Source organism: Entelurus aequoreus, linkage group LG09, assembly GCF_033978785.1.
Source record: "Entelurus aequoreus isolate RoL-2023_Sb linkage group LG09, RoL_Eaeq_v1.1, whole genome shotgun sequence".
NCBI classification, from domain to species: domain Eukaryota; kingdom Metazoa; phylum Chordata; class Actinopteri; order Syngnathiformes; family Syngnathidae; genus Entelurus; species Entelurus aequoreus.
Window position 1 is genome coordinate 74,275,369 of NC_084739.1, and position 22,758 is coordinate 74,298,126.

Below are 22,758 nucleotides of genomic sequence, written 5' to 3' on the forward strand. Positions count from 1 at the left end.
AATTATTTTTTTTTATGTCATTGACTGAAATAAATAAATAAATGGGAAAAAAAAGTTTAAAAAAAAAATTAAATCCCGATTTTAAATCGACTTAAAATTTAAAAACAATTTTTTTAACCATCTGTATATTGCGTTTTCGACGTATACATTTGCCTAAAACACAATCCAATCCATTTTTTAACAATTCTTTAAAAAAAATGTTTTTCTAATATAAAGTTTTTTATTATTTCTAAAAATAAGGATCAATTTGTAAAATTGCTTTTTCAGGCCATCTCCTTGCAGCCAGAATGCATCTTGGATGCATGGATATGGCCAAAAAAAGAAATGTTTTATTTTTGATTGATCTTTGAAAATTATGAATTTATTTAGAATTGGGATGAATAATAATCAGGATTATGGTTGCATGGAGATGGCCTTAGAAGATATATATATAAAAAAAATGAATTGTTTATTTACAAAATATATATATATACACACATGTATATTTTTTACCAATTTTTTTAAATTATAAATTTTAATTCATCGAAATTACTTAATTAGTTAGTTAATAATAACTAAATATTTATTTGATTTATTTATTAATACATATATATATATATATAAATATATGTATATTATAAATATATATGTATAGTATACATATATACACACACACATATATATATACATATATATTTATATATATACATATATATACACACATATAAAAAAAATGTTAACCAATTTTTTTTCAATTATTCATTGATTTAAAGTCTGGATGAATAAGAATTGCTATTCGGGTGTGAATCGATTTTTTTGTGCACCCTTGAGTATTATGTTTTACAGACCCTCTTCAAGCCGCTTTCTGACCGTCTTTTCAGGATGCGCCATTTTGTGGGCGGGTCTTATTTACGAGCCTCCACTTTGACTGTGTCTTCTCCCCCGTCAGTCATGTTGTCGTTTTTTTGCGCTTCCATAGCGAGTCTAGTGACAGATATAAGTTCGAACTGTACGCTACTTTGTATTAGAAACGGCAACAGCGGAGGACGCATGCGCATGTACGAGCCAGTCTGCCCCACAACAAGAGGATAGAGAAAAATAAGGATACATATATATATATATATATATATATATATATATATATATATATATATATATATATATATATATATACACACTGCAAAAACTGAAATCTAAGTAAGATTAAATATCTCAAATAAGGGTGATATTTGCTTATTTTCTGTCTGATAAGATAATTCTTCTCACTAAGCAGATTTTATGTTAGAGTCTTTTACTTGTTTTAAGGGTTTTGATCCTAAATGATCTCAGTAAGATATTACAGCTTGTTGCTGAGATGTTATGACCTATATTGAGTAAGCTGTGTCATCAACACTCACAAGTATAAAACTACTTTTTTAAAGTAATAATTTCTTATTTCAAGCATGAACAAAATTGTGTCTCATAATTAAAGGAGATGAAAGCCAAATGGACTTTGCTGTTTTATTTTCAATGAAACGATAGAAAACACGTACTCATATAGTAGTACAGTTGGCACAGTACAGTAAACTGACAGTTAATATTTAAACATTTCACATGTGACATTTCTAACAATTTTGAACAGAAGTAGTTCATGCACATTCAGATGAATTCTTCAAAATTACAAGAAAAATTTTTTGGGCCAGAGGCCGGGCTGTATATATGCGCACTAATTGACTGAAAGAGCACGCACTTGGAGCGATGATGTCATGTTATCGATGGAAAAATGCATTTTTAGACCATATGATTTGCCTGAGCGGCTAGTAGACCCAGAGAGTAATAAGCAGTGTTTCCCTTAAACTGCCAAGATACCTGTGGCGGTGGGGGCGTGGCTATGGGCGTGGTCACCATTACATCATCTAGTAATTTGCATATTTTACTACAATGATATGGTTTTCTCTAAAAAGGCTCACAAAATGTATACTTACTAATTAATAATAACAGTTTTGTTTTAAACGTCCATTCATCCATCCATCCATCCATTTTACAATATAATTACAACACTTTATGTACATATTTATATACAGATTTGAACAATAAGTTATTCACTGAAATATATTTATTAATTGTGGTTCTTACAAAAAATATATCTTATAAAATATAAAAGCTAAAATGTCTCTTAAAGCTCTGCCCCTTTAATTAGTGCATACTAAATAATCTAACTTTAGCCTACTACTACAACCATATTATTTACCAGCAACATAAAGTGAAACAAGAGGCAGAGGTGTCCTGCCACAGTCAGCAACAAATAAACAGAAAACAGTAGTGGTCAAATACAAATAAGGCAACAAGAGAAGTATCCTACACTTCTCTTTTGTAAAGTAAATCTGAACAGCCTATATGGGCATCTACATCAACTATATGATTTGCCTGAGAAGCTGGACAGGACAAAAAAAATAAAAATAAAAAAAATAAAAAATAAAAAAAAATTTTAAATTTGTGGCGGACGTAATTCTTTCGTGGCGGGCCGCCACAAATAAATGAATGTGTGGGAAACACTGACAAGCGGTTGCCTTGTTGCCTTTCCATTAAGAACAATAAATGAGTTTTTAGTATAAGTTTGCTGGTTTCAAGAAATGTAATGCCGAGCGCATGTCATTATGTCAAGATAATGGCACTAGCATTTACTTCATTTAAGAATATTTTTCAACATATTCAGCAAAAAGGTCTCTTTTTTTTCTACCAAGAAAAGTGCACTTGTTTTTAGTGAGCATATACTTATTTTAAGGTATTTTTGGGTTCATCGAGGTTAGCTAATTTTACTTGTTTTGGAAAGTCTTGACAAGCCAAATGTTGTTGTTCTATTGACAGATCATTTTGCTTAGTTCAAATTAAAAAAAAAAAAAATTCTTGTTTTTGAACACTGACTTTTTGCAGTGCACATTATAATGTCTTTAACGTGTGCATTTTTTTACTAAAATATGGACTTTTGTTGAGGCTGGAACCAATTATTCATGTTTACATTGATTCTTACGGGGGAACTCTGCTTCACTACACAAACTTTTCGGTAGATGGAGGTTCCACTGTATTGTGTAGATTTCATGGGCTCTAAAGCTATGGTTGACAATCAGACAGGAAGTTGAAGACAAAATAAAAGCACACAGCAATGACTCACTCAGCCTCAAACTGGTTGGGAGTGATGATGTCAGCCACAGGAACCACCTTGTTCTTATAGACGGGATAAAGGTTCTGAGGGACGTACTGGAAGGAGAAACACACATGTAATGGGCGCGAGCACACACACACACACACACACACACACACACACATACACACACACACACACACACACACAGACACAGACACACGCACACACACGTGCTTGACTCACCATCGATCCATGGTCACCCAGCACCGGGTCACACACTGAAAGGACAAAGTCTCGGTGAAGTGACATGTGACATGTGTTCCAGGTGACAACACTCACCGTACACCAGGTTGGGGTTGGCTCTCTTCAGCTCCTGGACAATGTCCACCACCATCTCCAGGAAAGACGTGTCTCTGGTGTAGCCTGAACACAACACACACACACACACACACATGTACACACCTGTAACACCCACGTTGCACGGTACACAATCTCACCTGTGAGGACATAATCGTACTGGTGCACGTTGTTCAGCTTGATGCCCTCGTAGAGGACGTGCAGCTCGTCGGCTGTCAACACCTGACCCTTCCAGTGCGAATATCCTGTGGGAGGAGCACACCTGTCACATGGCAACACACCTGTCACATGGCAACACACCTGTCACATGGCAACACACCTGTCACATGGCAACACACCCGTCACATGGCAACACACCTGTGACATGGCAACACACCTGTCACATGGCAACACACCCGTCACATGGCAACACATCTATCAGATGGCAACACTTGCGTCACATGGCAAAATAACCGTGACATGGCAACACACCCGTCCCATAGCAACACATCTGTCACATGGCAACACTTGCGTCACATGGCAAAATAACCGTGACATGGCAACACACCCGTCCCATAGCAACACATCTGTCACATGGCAACACATCTGTCACATGGCAACACACCTGTCACATGGCAACACATCTGTCACATAGCAACACATCTGTCACATGGCAACACATCTGTGACATGGCAACACACCTGTCATATAGCAACACATCTGTGACATGGCAACACATTTGTCACATAGCAACACACCTGTGACATGGCAACACACCTGTCACATGGCAACACACATGTCACATGGCAACACACATGTCACATGGCAACACACCCGTCACATGGCAACACTTGCGTCACATGGCAAAATAACCGTGACATGGCAACACACCCGTCACATAGCAACACATCTGTCACATGGCAACACTTGCGTCACATGGCAAAATAACCGTGACATGGCAACACACCCGTCACATAGCAACACATCTGTCACATGGCAACACATCTGTAACATGGCAACACACCTGTCACATGGCAACACATCTGTCACATAGCAACACATCTGTGACATGGCAACACATCTGTCACATAGCAACACATCTGTGACATGGCAACACACCTGTGACATGGCAACACACCTGTCACATGGCAACACATCTGTCACATAGCAACACATCTGTGACATGGCAACACACCTGTGATATGGCAACACACCTGTCACATGGCAACACACATGTCACATGGCAACACACATGTCACATGGCAACACTTGCGTCACATGGCAAAATAACCGTGACATGGCAACACACCCGTCACATAGCAACACATCTGTCGCATGGCAACACATCTGTCGCATGGCTACACACCCGTCACATGGCAACACTTGCATCACATGGCAAAATAACCGTGACATGGCAACACACCCGTCACATAGCAACACATCTGTCACATGGCAACACATCTGTCACATGGCAACACACCCGTTACATGGCAACACACCCGTCACATGGCAACACACCCGTCACATAGCAAAACATCTGTCACATAGCAACACATCTGTCACATGGCAACACACCCATCACATGGCAACACACCCGTCACATGGCAACACTTGCGTCACATGGCAAAATAACCGTGACATGGCAACACACCCGTCACATAGCAACACATCTGTCACATGGCAACATATCTGTCACATGGCAACACACCTGTCACATGGCAACACATCTGTCACATAGCAACACATCTGTCACATGGCAACACATCTGTGACATGGCAACACACCTGTCACATAGCAACACATCTGTGTCATGGCAACACACCTGTGACATGGCAACACACCTGTCACATGGCAACACACCTGTCACATAGCAACACATCTGTGACATGGCAACACACCTGTGACATGGCAACACACCTGTCACATGGCAACACATCTGTCACATAGCAACACATCTGTGACATGGCAACACACCTGTGACATGGCAACACACCTGTCACATGGCAACACACATGTCACATGGCAACACACATGTCACATGGCAACACACCCGTCACATGGCAACACTTGCGTCACATGGCAAAATAACCGTGACATGGCAACACACCCGTCACATAGCAACACATCTGTCACATGGCAACACTTGCGTCACATGGCAAAATAACCGTGACATGGCAACACACCCGTCACATAGCAACACATCTGTCACATGGCAACACATCTGTCACATGGCAACACACCTGTCACATGGCAACACATCTGTGACATGGCAACACACCTGTCACATAGCAACACATCTGTGACATGGCAACACATCTGTCACATAGCAACACATCTGTGACATGGCAACACACCTGTGACATGGCAACACACCTGTCACATGGCAACACATCTGTCACATAGCAACACATCTGTGACATGGCAACACACCTGTGACATGGCAACACACCTGTCACATGGCAACACACATGTCACATGGCAACACACATGTCACATGGCAACACACCCGCCACATGGCAACACTTGCGTCACATGGCAAAATAACCGTGACATGGCAACACACCCGTCACATAGCAACACATCTGTCACATGGCAACACTTGCGTCACATGGCAAAATAACCGTGACATGGCAACACACCCGTCACATAGCAACACATCTGTCACATGGCAACACATCTGTCACATGGCAACACACCTGTCACATGGCAACACATCTGTCACATAGCAACACATCTGTCACATGGCAACACATCTGTGACATGGCAACACACCTGTCACATAGCAACACATCTGTGACATGGCAACACATCTGTCACATAGCAACACATCTGTGACATGGCAACACACCTGTCACATGGCAACACATCTGTCACATAGCAACACATCTGTGACATGGCAACACACCTGTGACATGGCAACACATCTGTCACATAGCAACACATCTGTGACATGGCAATACACCTGTCACATGGCAACCCATCTGTCACATAGCAACACATCTGTGACATGGCAACACACCTGTGACATGGCAACACATCTGTGACATGGCAACACATCTGTGACATGGCAACACACCTGTCACATGGCAACACATCTGTCACATAGCAACACATCTGTCACATGGCAACACATCTGTGACATGGCAACACATCTGTGACATGGCAACACACCTGTCACATAGCAACACATCTGTGACATGGCAACACATCTGTGACATGGCAACACACCTGTCACATGGCAACACATCTGTCACATAGCAACACATCTGTCACATGGCAACACATCTGTGACATGGCAACACACCTGTCACATGGCAACACATCTGTCACATGGCAACACATCTGTGACATGGCAACACACCTGTCACATAGCAACACATCTGTGACATGGCAACACATCTGTGACATGGCAACACACCTGTCACATGGCAACACACATGTCACATGGCAACACACATGTCACATGGCAACACACCCGTCACATGGCAACACTTGCGTCACATGGCAAAATAACCGTGACATGGCAACACACCCGTCACATAGCAACACATCTGTCGCATGGCAACACATCTGTTACATGGCAACACACCCATCACATGGCAACACACCCGTCACATGGCAACACTTGCGTCACATGGCAAAATAACCGTGACATGGCAACACACCCGTCACATAGCAACACATCTGTCACATGGCAACACATCTGTCACCTGGTAACACACCCGTCACATGGTAACACACCCGTCACATGGCAACACACCCGTCACATGGCAACACACCCGTCACATGGCAACACACCCGTCACATAGCAACACATCTGTCACATGGCAACACATCTGTCACATGGCAACACACCCGTCACATGGCAACACACCCGTCACATGGCAACACACCCGTCACATGGCAAAATAATCGTGACATGGCAACACACCCGTCACATAGCAACACATCTGTCACATGGCAACACATCTGTCACATGGCAACACACCCGTCACATGGCAACACACCCGTCACATGGCAACACTCCCGTCACATGGCAAAATAACCGTGACATGGCAACACACCCATCACATAGCAACGCATCTGTCACACGGCAACACATCTGTCACATGGCAACACACCCGTCACATGGCAACACATCTGTCACATGGCAACACATCTGTCACATGGCAACACACCTGTCACATGGCAACACACCTGTCACATAGCAACACGTCTGTGACATGGCAACACATCCGTCACATAGCAACATATATGTCACATGGCAACACATCTGTCACATGGCAACACACCTGTCACATGGCAACACACCTGTCACATGGCAACACATCTGTCACATGGCAACACACCTGTCACATGGCAACACACCTGTCACATAGCAACACGTCTGTGACATGGCAACACATCCGTCACATAGCAACATATCCCGTCGTCAGATGGCAACACATCTGTCACATGGCAACACATCTGTCACATGGCAACACACCTGTCACATGGCAACACACCCGTCACATGGCAACACACCTGTCACATGGCAACACACCTGTCACATGGCAACATATCTGTCACATGGCAACACATCTGTCACATGGCAACACACCTGTCACATGGCAACACACCCGTCACATGGCAACACACCTGTCACATGGCAACACACCTGTCACATGGCAACATATCTGTCACATGGCAACACATCTGTCACATGGCAACACACCTGTCACATGGCAACACACCTGTCACATAGCAACACATCTGTGACATGGCAACACATCCGTCACATAGCAACATATCTGTCACATGGCAACACATCTGTGACATGGCAACACATCTGTGACATGGCAACACACCTGTCACATGGCAACATATCTGTCACATGGGAACACATCTGTCACATGGCAACACACCTGTCACATAGCAACACACCTGTCACATGGCAACACACCTGTCACATGGCAACACACCTGTCACATGGCAACATATCTGTCACATGGCAACACATCCGTCACATGGCAACACACCTGTCACATAGCAACACACCTGTCACATGGCAACACATCTGTGACATGGTAACACATCTGTCACATGGCAACACACCTGTCACATGGCAACACATCTGTGACATGGCAACACATCTGTGACATGGCAACACACCTGTCACATGGCAACACATCTGTCACATGGCAACACATCTGTCACATGGCAACACACCTGTCACATGGCAACACATCTGTGACATGGCAACACATCTGTGACATGGCAACACACCTGTCACATGGCAACACACCTGTCACATGGCAACACACCTGTCACATGGCAACACATCTGTGACATGGCAACACATCTGTCACATGGCAACACATCTGTCACATGGCAACACACCTGTCACATGGCAACACATCTGTGACATGGCAACACATCTGTGACATGGCAACACACCTGTCACATGGCAACACATCTGTGACATGGCAACACATCTGTCACATGGCAACACACCTGTCACAGTCATTGGTAAGGTGACACGACGCTAATGGTCAACTTGGCTAACTGGCTACTCCAGCAACAACAACAAAGGAGACACTGAGGACAATAAAGTTTGACTTTGAACGTGTCCGTTGACTTATGTGTGTGTGTGTGTGTGTGTGTGTGTGTGTGTGTGTGTGTGTGTGTGTGTGTGTGTGTGTGTGTGTGTGTGTGTGTGTGTGTGTGTGTGTGTGTGTGTGTGTGTGTGTCAGTCCGCTGCAGGCTGATGTCACAGCTCCAGGTGAGTCACAGGCGGGTGACGTGGTGAGGGTTGGGGCGGGGGGGATTGTGGTTGCCAAGCAACATGCCAGGAAAAAGCCAGATGGGCTGAAAAAAGGATGTGAGCAACTGAGTGTGTGTGTGTGTGTGTGTGTGTGTGTGTGTGTGTGTGTGTGTGTGTGTGTGTGTGTGTGTGTGTGTGTGTGTGTGTGTGTGTGTGTGTGTGTCAGAGAGATGAAGGCCGCTTGTGACATCATCATTCGCTGCTGTCGCAATTCGCAGCGTCGTCAGCTACCTGCTGCCCTGTTTTCTTTTCATCACTGACTTTTTTGTCCTCCTTCTCGCTTCTAGTCAGCGCTCTGTCCTCTTCACTTGCACACATGTACATACAGTACATGCACACACACACACGTACTGTATGTACGTGCACACACACACGTACTGTATGTACGTGCGCACACACACGTACTGTATGTACGTGCACACACACACACACACATGTACTGTATGTACGTGCACACACACACATGTACTGTATGTACGTGCACACACACACACACACACACACATGTACTGTATGTACGTGCACACACACACACACACATGTACTGTATGTACGTGCACACACACACACACGTACTGTGTGTACATGCACACACATACAAGTACTGTATGTACGTGCACACACACACACACGTACTGTGTGTACATGCACACACACACACATGTACTGTATGTACGTGCACACACACACACACACACACACATGTACTGTATGTACATGCACACACACACACATGTACTGTATGTACATGCACACACTCGTGTACTGTATGTACGTGCACACACACACACACATCTACTGTATGTACGTGCACACACACGCACATGTACTGTATGTACGTGCACACACACACACATGTACTGTATGTACGTGCACACACACACACACACGTACTGTATGTACGTGCACACACACACACACACACATGCACTGTATGTACGTGCACACACACACACAAATGTACTGTATGTACGTGCACACACACACACAAATGTACTGTAAGTACGTGCACACACACACACACATGTACTGTATGTACGTGCACACACACACAAATGTACTGTATGTACGTGCACACACACACACACGTGTACTGTATGTACGTGCACACACACACACATGTACTGTATGTACGTGCACACACACACACATGTACTGTATGTACGTGCACACACACACACACATGTACTGTATGTACGTGCACACACACACACATGTACTGTATGTACGTGCACACACACACACACACACACGTACTGTATGTACGTGCACACAGACACACACATGTACTGTATGTACGTGCACACACACACACAAATCTACTGTATGTACGTGCACACACACACACACAAATGTACTGTATGTACGTGCACACACGCACACACATGTACTGTATGTACGTGCACACACACACACATGTACTGTATGTACGTGCACACACACACACAAATGTACTGTATGTACGTGCACACACACACACACGTGTACTGTATGTACGTGCACACACACACACAAATGTACTGTATGTACGTGCACACACACACACAAATGTACTGTATGTACGTGCACACACACACACACAAGTACTTTTTTATCACATTCCAGAATAGGGCGGAAATAAGGATAAACCAGATCATTTTGCTCCCAATAACCGTGATATGAAATGTTCATATGGTCACACCCCTATTACCAAACACAAGGTGCGCTGTGCAGCTTCCGCGTGATACTGATGATGGAACAAGTTTGTGGAATATTTGTGGGGTCACTTCGGGTGAACTCAGACGACCCCGCAGTGACCCATGTGACCCCCCGGGAATGACCAGGACATTCCCTGCAGGAAATGAGGAACACTGTGTCTCCCACGCCCCACTGATGGCTGGTGATAGTCCAGCTTTCATCCTAAGGTTGCGTACAACAACTTGCCCTGAACACACACACACACACACACACACACACACACACACACACACACACACACACTTATGTGTCAGCATTACCTGTGTGGTTGGAGAACTGCACAGAGTTGATGGAGTCCACTTCAAAGCCTAAAACCTGCAGAAGAGACACACATGAGACGCAGTCATTGTCTTCTTATCTTTATTGTGTCCTCACAAATGCACTCACACACACACGCACACACACAAAAACACACAAACACACACACACACACACACACACACACACACACACACACCACTCTCCCTTTGAACAAAGAGTGCATTCAACCACTGCAGCCCACACACGACGACAAACTGTCTTTCCATGTTTTTAGGTCATTCCGCACGATTGGCAGCCGTCAAACAGGAAGTTATGAGCGGGAAGCGGCCAATGAGCTTGGAGGGTCATCAGCAGGTGGCGCTCGAGGACTCTTTATACAAATGAAAACAAACGAGGAGTGAATTCAACCCCTAAAACCAAACACGTTTGAGATGCGCCTGTGTCCTCCGTTTCACTGGACGATAAAAAGATATCACTATGTATCGCGATACACGCAATCGATATCAATAAAAAATGTGTTGATTATACGGATATATCATTGTTTTTCTTCTACAAACCCCGTTTCCATATGAGTTGGGAAATTGTGTTAGATGTAAATATGAACGGAATACAATGATTTGCAAATAATTTTCAACCCATATTCAGTTGAATATGCTACAAAGACAACATATTTGATGTTCAAACTCATAAACATTTTATTTTTTGCAAATAATCATTAACTTTAGAATTTGATGCCAGCAACACGTGACAAAGAAGTTGGGAAAGGTGGCAATAAATACTGATCAAGTTGAGGAATGCTCATCAAACACTTATTTGGAACATCCCACAGGTGAACAGGCAAATTGGGAACAGGTGGGTGCCATGATTGGGTATAAAAGTAGATTCCATGAAATGCTCAGTCATTCACAAACAAGGATGGGGCGAGGGTCACCACTTTGTCAACAAATGCGCGAGCAAATTGTTGAACAGTTTAAGAAAAACCTTTCTCAACCAGCTATTGCAAGGAATTTAGGGATTTCACCATCTACGGTCTGTAACATCATCAAAGGGTTCAGAGAATCTGGAGAAATCACTGCACGTAAGCAGCTAAGCCCGTGACCTTCGATCCCTCAGGCTGTACTGCATCAACAAGCCACATCAGTGTGTAAAGGATATCACCACATGGGCTCAGGAACACGTCAGAAACCCACTGTCAGTAACTACAGTTGGTCGCTACATCTGTAAGTGCAAGTTAAAACTCTCCTATGCAAGGCGAAAACCGTTTATCAACAACACCCAGAAACGCTGTCGGCTTCGCTGGGCCTGAGCTCATCTAAGATGGACTGATACAAAGTGAAAAAGTGTTCTGTGGTCTGACGAGTCCACATTTCAAATTGTTTTTGGAAACTGTGGACATCGTGTCCTCCGAACCAAAGAGGAAAAGAACCATCCGGATTGGTCTAGGCGCAAAGTGTAAAAGCCAGCATCTGTGATGGTATGGGGGTGTATTAGTGCCCAAGACATGGGTAACTTACACATCTGTGAAGGCGCCATTAATGCTGAAAGGTACATACAGGTTTTGGAGCAACATATGTTGCCATCCAAGCAACGTTACCATGGACGCCCCTGCTTATTTCAGCAAGACAATGCCAAGCCACGTGTTACATCAACGTGGCTTCATAGTAAAAAAGTGCGGGTACTATACTGGCCTGCCTGTAGTCCAGACCTGTCTCCCATTGAAAATGTGTGGCGCATTATGAAGCCTAAAATAGCACAACGGAGACCCCCGGACTGTTGAACAACTTAAGCTGTACATCAAGCAAGAATGGGAAAGAATTCCACCTGAGAAGCTTCAAAAATGTGTCTCCTCAGTTCCCAAACGTTTACTGAGTGTTGTTAAAAGGAAAGGCCATGTAACACAGTGGTGAACATGCCCTTTCCCAACTACTTTGAAATGAAATTCTAAGTTAATTATTATTTGCAAAAAAAAAATAAAGTTTATGAGTTTGAACATCAAATATGTTGTCTTTGTAGTGCATTCAACTGAATATGGGTTGAAAATGATTTGCAAATCATTGTATTCCGTTTATATTTACATCTAACACAATTTCCCAACTCATATGGAAACGGGGTTTGTAGGTGGGAAGAAAGCGGAAGTATGGAAGGCAGGCTGCATGAACAAAGGCACTCGCTCTCTGTTTAGCACGGCATAATTGTTTGTAAATGTCCTTCTTATGCGGTGTATTTGGTTAGTACTTATTTTTCGTAATCAGCCTGACCGAAGCCTAAGGTTTATGTGTGAAATGAATAATACTCTTTGAGATTAACACATGCTTCATTTGATAAGGTTGTAAACTGTAAGTAGGTTAGATATAGTTATTGAATATGATTAAAATCGAGAGTAAGATGACTAATTCAGTGGTAATATTTGAGCCTAGAGGAAAAATTGGGCCCCGAGGTCAAAAAGGTTAAGAACCCCTGCTTTAGAGCACAGCTGTAACTTCCTGCCACTAAACCTGCAGAAAATAGTTCTTCTCAGCTTTCTCTGTTTACATTTTCACACTTTGCACTATTTTCTTACACTTTATGAAGCATTTCTTATTTTTTCACCTTCATTTTAAGAGCTTATTGTTAAGTGTTCAATGTGATTTGAAAAATGTCATAAAAAATACCAGTAATTATCAATATCCACCGACATAAAACACTTATATCGTGATATAGTTTGCAGCCGTATCACTCAGTGCTAGACTTTCTTTGGCCAACATATAAGTCCAAATGTGTAAAATAAGCAAAACATTTCTTGTTTGATGATTTGTTGACTCGAATTTGATGCCCACATTTGTTGAATAATTATGACTAATTAGAAGCGACACCGAGGCTGATTAATGACTTTTTTTTCTCAAAGTGAAGTGATGCCAACACCTGCAGGAAACATTCAGGCGTGAACCACTTCATTACTGCCGCGTATTATGTCAATAATTACAGACGCTTACGCGGCGGATAAGCACCAGCACGACATGCTGATCATCTTCAACGCTATCATTTGCTCATGTCATGTAGTAATAATGGACTGGCGTGGAAATGCACGCATTTTTAACACAGCAGAAACTTGCAAAGTACAAACTGATACGTTCAAAAGATGGTTTGACAACAACAGGCCATCACTCAATTTATGCAGAAGTTAAATGTTTTTTGGTAATTGTAGAATAACATACAATGACAGGTAATCATAAAATATTATTTGTTAATTGTACAATATTTTGAAATAATTGGTAATTGTAAAATATTGTTATTTGGTGATTGTAAAATAATTGGTAAATGTATAACAATGTTATTTGGAAATTGTAAAATAAAGTTTGGCAATTGTAAAATAACCTGTAATTATTAAATACTGAAATATGGTTATGGTAAAATGATTTAAACTAATTGATAACTGTACAACAATGTTATTTGTTGATGGTAAAATTATGTAAAATATTGTGGAATAAATGGTAGTCAAATGGTAGTTGTCAATTGTAAACTATTTGGTAATAGTAATATTTTATTTGTTATTGTAAAATAATTACAACATTTTTTAATAGTAAAATAATGGTATTAGGCAATTGCAAAATAATGTTATTTGGTGGTGGTAAAATAATATAAAAATAATTGGTAATTGTAAAATATTGTTTTTTGGTGATTGTAAAATTATGAAAATTTTGAGGTGATTGTAAAATAATGTAGAATAATTGGCAGTTGTGAAATAATATTTGCCAATTGTAAAATATTCGATAATAGTAAAATATGGTTATTTGGTGATTGTAAATTATGTAATGTAAAGCAATGTTATTTGGAAATTGTAAAATAATGTTTGGCCTTTGTAAAATAACCTGTAATTATTAAATACTGTAATTTGGTTATGGTAAAATAATGCAAAAAAATTGTTAACTGTAAAACAGTGTTATTTGTTGATGGTAAAATAATGTTAATAGTTGGTCATTGTAAAATAATGTAGAATAATTGATAGTTGTAAAACAATAGTATTTGGCAATTGTAAAACATTTGATAATAGTAATGTATTTGTTAATTGTAAATTCATTAAAATAACTGTTAATGGTAAAATTATGTTATTAGACAATATTAAAATAATGTTATTTGATGATGGTAAAGTAATAATATATTATACAATAATAATATAATATATGTAGTAATAATTGGTTATTGTAAACTATTATTTGGTGTTTGAAAAATTATGTACATTTTTTGGTAATTGTGAAATAATTGGTAGTTGTAAAATAATAAAATGTAGCAATTGTAAAATATTTGATAATAGTAAAATATGGTTATTTGGTGATTTTAAATTATGTAAAAATAATGTTTTAATGTAAAACAATGCTATTTGGAAATTGTAAAATAATGTTTGGCCTTTGTAAAATAACCTGTAATTATTAAATACTGTAATTTGGTTATGGTAAAATAATGCAAATTAATTGTTGACTGTAAAACAGAGTTATATGTTGATGGTAAAATAATGTTAATAGTTAGTAATTGTAAAATAATGTAGAATAATTGATAGTTGTAAAACAATAGTATTTGGCAATTGTAAAATATTTGATAATAGTAATGTATTTGTTAATTGTAAATTCATTAAAATAACTGTTAATGGTAAAATTATGTTATTAGACAATATTAAAATAATGTTATTTGATAATGGTAAAGTAATAATATATTATACAATAATAATATAATATATGTAGTAATAATTGGTTATTGTAAACTATTATTTGGTGTTTGAAAAATTATGTACATTTTTTGGTAATTGTGAAATAATTGGTAGTTGTAAAAAAATAAAATGAAGCAATTGTAAAATATTTGATAATAGTAAAATATGGTTATTTGGTGATTGTAAATTATGTAAAAATAATGTTTTAATGTAAAACACTGTTATTTGGAAATTGTAAAATAATGTTTGGCCTTTGTAAAATAACCTGTAATTATTAAATACTGTAATTTGGTTATGGTAAAATAATGCTAATTAATTGTTACCTGTAAAACAGTGTTATTTGTTGATGGTAAAATAATGTTAATAGTTGGTAATTGTAAAAATAATGTAGAATAATTGATAGTTGTAAAACAATAGTATTTGGCAATTGTAAAATATTTGATAATAGTAATGTATTTGTTAATTGTAAATTCATTAAAATAACTGTTAATGGTAAAATTATGTTATTAGACAATATTAAAATAATGTTATTTGATAATGGTAAAGTAATAATATATTATACAATAATAATATAATATATGTAGTAATAATTGGTTATTGTAAACTATTATTTGGTGTTTGAAAAATTATGTACATTTTTTGGTAATTGTGAAATAATTGGTAGTTGTAAAAAAATAAAATGAAGCAATTGTAAAATATTTGATAATAGTAAAATATGGTTATTTGGTGATTGTAAATTATGTAAAAATAATGTTTTAATGTAAAACACTGCTATTTGGAAATTGTAAAATAATGTTTGGCCTTTGTAAAATAACCTGTAATTATTAAATACTGTAATTTGGTTATGGTAAAATAATGCTAATTAATTGTTACCTGTAAAACAGTGTTATTTGTTGATGGTAAAATAATGTTAATAGTTGGTAATTGTAAAAATAATGTAGAATAATTGATAGTTGTAAAACAATAGTATTTGGCAATTGTAAAACATTTGATAATAGTTTGTTGATTGTAAATTCATTCAAATAACTGTTAATGGTAAAATTATGTTATTAGACAATATTAAAATAATGTTATTTGATGATGGTAAAGTAATAATATATTATACAATAATAATATAATATATGTAGTAATAATTGGTTATTGTAAACTATTATTTGGTGTTTGAAAAATTATGTACATTTTTTGGTAAGTGTGAAATAATTGGCAGTTGTAATTTAATAAAATGTAGCAATTGTAAAATATTTGATAATAGTAAAATATTGTTAAATGTTAATTGTAAAATAATTCAAAAATAATTGGTAATGGTAAATTAATGTTATTAGATCATTGAAGAAAATGGTATTTGGTGATGGTAAAATAATGTACAATGTTTAGTAACTGTTACTTGGAAATTGTCAAATCATATCAAATCAGGACGTGCAGCAGGGAAGTGCACAAAAACCTAGTGAGTTAGTAACATTGATCAATACAACAATCCAGATATAAATGGCAGCCAGCTGATTAGCAACCATGGCCAGGTGTGGCCAGGCTGCCAATCAGCGACAGGTGAAGGAAAGAGCGCTCGGGTAGACATGCAGGAAAGAGAACCAAAATAAGAGCGCGAAACAGGAAATAAAGAGAAACGAAGGAAACAAGCGAATATTTGAGAGCGGACATGCCAGATGGTCACATTATTATCTTGAAGTGACAACTGTAAACATGACATGTCTTTTTCTTCAGTATCTTGCAAACAAACTCCAAAGTTGTGGCTACACAAGAAGTAGTTTCAAGATGACAAATGACAGACTTTATTCAGGGAAAGGATAGTGCAGTTAGCGCCTAATGAAGACTATGTTTGGCACTTTAGCAAGCAACTCAATCCCAGCTAACAAGTTCAGTGTTGTCTGCGCGTGACGGCACACATTAAAGAGACACCTGAGGCGCCGCGGGAGCTAAAAATAGATTCACCGCTTCTCACCACGAGTGACGGTCTCTCAGCACAGAGCTCCATCCTGCACCATCACCATCACCATCATCATCACTATCATCGCCATTATCATCGCCATCATCATCACTATCATTAGCATCATCATCAATGTCACCACCAGCATCATCATCACCACTATCATTAGAATCATCATCAACGTCACCATCATCATCATCATCACTGTCACCATCACTAACATCGCCATCATCAATGCCACCACCACCACCACCATTATCCTCATCACTGTCACCATCGCTATCATCATCAATATCACTGATATCACCATCATCATCTTCACTATCATTAGCATCATCATCAATGTCACCACCATCATCATCACCATCATCACTATCATCATCACCCTCATAATCATCGTCACATCACTATCATCGCCATCATCATCACTGATATCACCATCATCATCACTATCATTAGCATCATCATCAATGTCACACCATCATCATCACTATCATCATCATCACCCTCATAATCATCGTCACATCGCTATCATCGCCATCATCATCAACATCACCATCATCATCACTGATATCATCATAACTATCATTAGCATCATCATCAATGTCACCACCACGTCACCATGTCCCGTCACAACACTTACTAACACTTACTAACACGTCATAACACTAACATGTCATAACTCTTACTAACACGTCATAACACTTCATAACACTAACTAACACGTCATAACACTAACATGTCATAATACTTCATAACACTTACTAACTCTAACTAACACGTCATAACACTAACATGTCATAAAACTTCATAACACTTACTAACACGTCATAACACTAACTAACACTAACTAACACGTCATAACACTAACATGTCATAAAACTTCATAACACTTACTAACACGTCATAACACTAACTAACACTAACACGTCATAACACTAACATGTCATAAAACTTCATAACACTTACTAGCACGTCATAACACTAACTAACACTAACTAACACGTCATAACACTAACATGTCATAACACTTACTAACACGTCATAACACTAACATGTCATAAAACTTCATAACACTTACTAACACGTCCTAACACGTCATAACACTAACATGTCATAAAACTTCATAACACTTACTAACACTAACTAACACGTCATAACACTAACATGTCATAAAACTTCATAACACGTACTAACACGTCATAACACTAACTAACACGTCATAACACTAACATGTCATAAAACTTCATAACACTTACTAGCACGTCATAACACTAACTAATACTAACTAACACGTCATAACACTAACATGTCATAACACTTACTAACACGTCATAACACTAACATGTCATAAAACTTCATAACACTTACTAACACTAACTAACACGTCATAACACTAACATGTCATAAAACTTCATAACACTTACTAACACTAACTAACACGTCATAACACTAACATGTCATAAAACTTCATAACACTTACTTGCACGTCATAACACTAACTAACACTAACTAACACTAACTAACACGTCATAACACTAACACGTCATAACACTAACATGTCATAACACTTACTAACACGTCATAACACTTAGTAACACGTCATAACACTAACATGTCATAATACTTCATAACACTTACTAGCACGTCATAACACTAACTAACACTAACTAACACGTCATAACACAAACACATCAGAACACTAACATGTCATAACACTTACTAACACGTCATAACACTAACATGTCATAACACTTACTAACACTTACTAACACGTCACAACACTTAGTAACACTTACTAACACGTCATAACACTAACATGTCACAATACTTCATAACACTAACACGTCAAAACACTTACTAACACTTACTAACACGTCATAACACTTACTAACACGTCATAACACTAACATGTCATAATACTTAATAACACTTACTGGGGTGGTATAGCTCGGTTGGTAGAGCGGCCGTGTCAGCAACTTGAGGGTTGCAGGTTCGATCCCCGCTTCCGCCATCCTAGTCACTTCCGTTGTGTCCTTGGGCAAGACACTTTACCCACCTGCTCCCAGTGCCACCCACACTGGTTTAAAATGTAACTTAGATATTGGGTTTCACAATGTAAAGCGCTTTGAGTCACTTGAGAAAAAGCGCTATATAAATGTAATTCACTTCACTTCACTTCACTACTAACACTAACTAACACGTCATAACACTAACATGTCATAAAACTTCATAACACTTACTAACACTAACTAACACATCATAACACTAACATGTCATAAAACTTCATAACACTTACTAGCACGTCATAACACTAACTAACACGTCATAACACTAACACGTCATAACACTAACATGTCATAACACTTACTAACACGTCATAACACTAACATGTCATAATACTTCATAACACTTACTAACACTAACTAACACGTCATAACACTAACATGTCATAATACTTCATAACATTTACTAACACTAACTAACACGTCATAACACTAACATGTCATAAAACTTCATAACACTTACTAACACATCATAACACTAACACTAACTAACACATCATAACACTAACACTTACTAACACTTACTAACACGTCATAACACTAACATGTCATAAAATGTCATAACACTTACTAACACGTCATAACACTAACTAACACTAACTAACACGTCATAACACTAACATGTCATAAAACTTCATAACACTTACTAGCATGTCATAACACTAACTAACACTAACTAACACGTCATAACACTAACACGTCATAACACTAACATGTCATAACACTTACTAACACGTCATAACACTTAGTAACACTTACTAACACGTCAAAACACTAACAAGTCATAATACTTCATAACACTTACTAGCACGTCATAACACTAACTAACACGTCATAACACAAACACGTCATAACACTAACATGTCATAACACTTACTAACATGTCATAACACTAACATGTCATACAACTTCATAACACTTACTAACACGTCACAACACTTAGTAACACTTACTAACACGTCATAACACTAACATGTCATAATACTTCATAACACTAACACGTCAAAACACTTACTAACACTTACTAACACGTCAAAACACTTACTAACACGTCATAACACTAACATGTCATAACACTTCATAACACTTACTAACACTAACACGTCATAACACTAACATGTCATAAAACTTCATAACACTTACTAACATGTTGTAACACTAACTAACACGTCATAACACTAACACGTCATAACACTAACATGTCATAACACTTACTAACACGTCATAACACTAACATGTCATAACACTTACTAACACTAACTAACACGTCATAACACTAACATGTCATAATACTTCATAACACTTACTAACACTAACTAACACGTCATAACACTAACATGTCATAATACTTCATAACACTTACTAACACTAACTAACACGTCATAACACTAACATGTCATAAAACTTCATAACACTTACTAACACTAACTAACACGTCATAACACTAACATGTCATAATACTTCATAACACTTACTAACACTAACTAACACGTCATAACACTAACATGTCATAATACTTCATAACACTTACTAACACGTCGTAACACTAACACTAACTAACACGTCATAACACTAACACGTCATAACACTAACATGTCATAACACTTACTAACACGTCATAACACTAACATGTCATAAAACTTCATAACACTTACTAACACTAACTAACACGTCATAACACTAACATGTCATAAAACTTCATAACACTTACTAACACGTCGTAACACTAACTAACACTAACTAACACGTCATAACACTAACACATCATAACACTAACATGTCATAACACTTACTAACACGTCATAACACTAACATGTCATAAAACTTCATAACACGTACTAACACGTTGTAACACTAACTAACACTAACTAACACGTCATAACACTAACATGTCATAATACTTCATAACACTTACTAACACTAACTAACATGTCATAACACTAACATGTCATAATACTTCATAACACTTACTAACACTAACTAACACGTCATAACACTAACATGTCATAAAACTTCATAACACTTACTAACACGTCGTAACACTAACACTAACTAATACGTCATAACACTAACACGTCATAACACTAACATGTCATAACACTAACACGTCATAACACTAACATGTCATAAAACTTCATAACACTTACTAACACGTCATAACACTAACTAACACGTCATAACACTAACACGTCATAACACTAACATGTCATAACACTTACTAACACGTCATAACACTAACATGTCATAAAACTTCATAACACTGACTAACACGTCATAACACTAACATGTCATAAAACTTCATAACACTTACTAGCACGTCATAACACTAACTAACACGTCATAACACTAACACGTCATAACACTAACACGTCATAACACTAACATGTCATAAAACTTCATAACACTTACTAACACGTCACAACACTTAGTAACACTTACTAACACGTCATAACACTAACATGTCATAATACTTCATAACATTAACACTTACTAACACTTACTAACACGTCATAACACTTACTAACACGTCATAACACTTACTAACACGTCATAACACTAACATGTCATTATACTTCATAACACTAACACGTCATAACACTTACTAACACTTACTAACACGTCATAACACTTACTAACACGTCATAACACTTACTAACACGTCATAACACTAACATGTCATAATACTTCATAACACTTACTAACACTAACTAACACGTCATAACACTAACTTGTCATAAAACTTCATAACACTTACTAACACGTCGTAACACTAACTAACACTAACTAACACGTCATAACACTAACACGTCATAACACTAACATGTCATA

The 22,758-nt window shown here is 38.2% G+C and overlaps 1 protein-coding gene across 2 annotated transcripts in view; it reads right to left on the reverse strand.

Annotated features, from left to right (window-relative positions):
• pdxkb (pyridoxal (pyridoxine, vitamin B6) kinase b) overlaps window positions 1-22,758 on the reverse strand; it is a 33,787-nt gene that overhangs the window by 9,311 nt on the left and 1,718 nt on the right. Inside the window, exons 1-6 of one of the 2 annotated variants that reach the window (XM_062057834.1) lie at window positions 19,801-20,009; window positions 11,240-11,294; window positions 3,601-3,705; window positions 3,443-3,526; window positions 3,347-3,381; window positions 3,131-3,216 (exon numbers count right to left, since the gene is read on the reverse strand). In XM_062057834.1, coding sequence (XP_061913818.1) covers window positions 3,131-3,216; window positions 3,347-3,381; window positions 3,443-3,526; window positions 3,601-3,705; window positions 11,240-11,294; window positions 19,801-19,878 — 443 coding nt within the window. In that variant the 5' untranslated portion in view covers window positions 19,879-20,009. Of the gene's footprint in view, window positions 1-3,130; window positions 3,217-3,346; window positions 3,382-3,442; window positions 3,527-3,600; window positions 3,706-11,239; window positions 11,295-19,800; window positions 20,010-22,758 lie in introns of those variants that run through there. The other variant, XM_062057835.1, reaches the window with a different exon arrangement.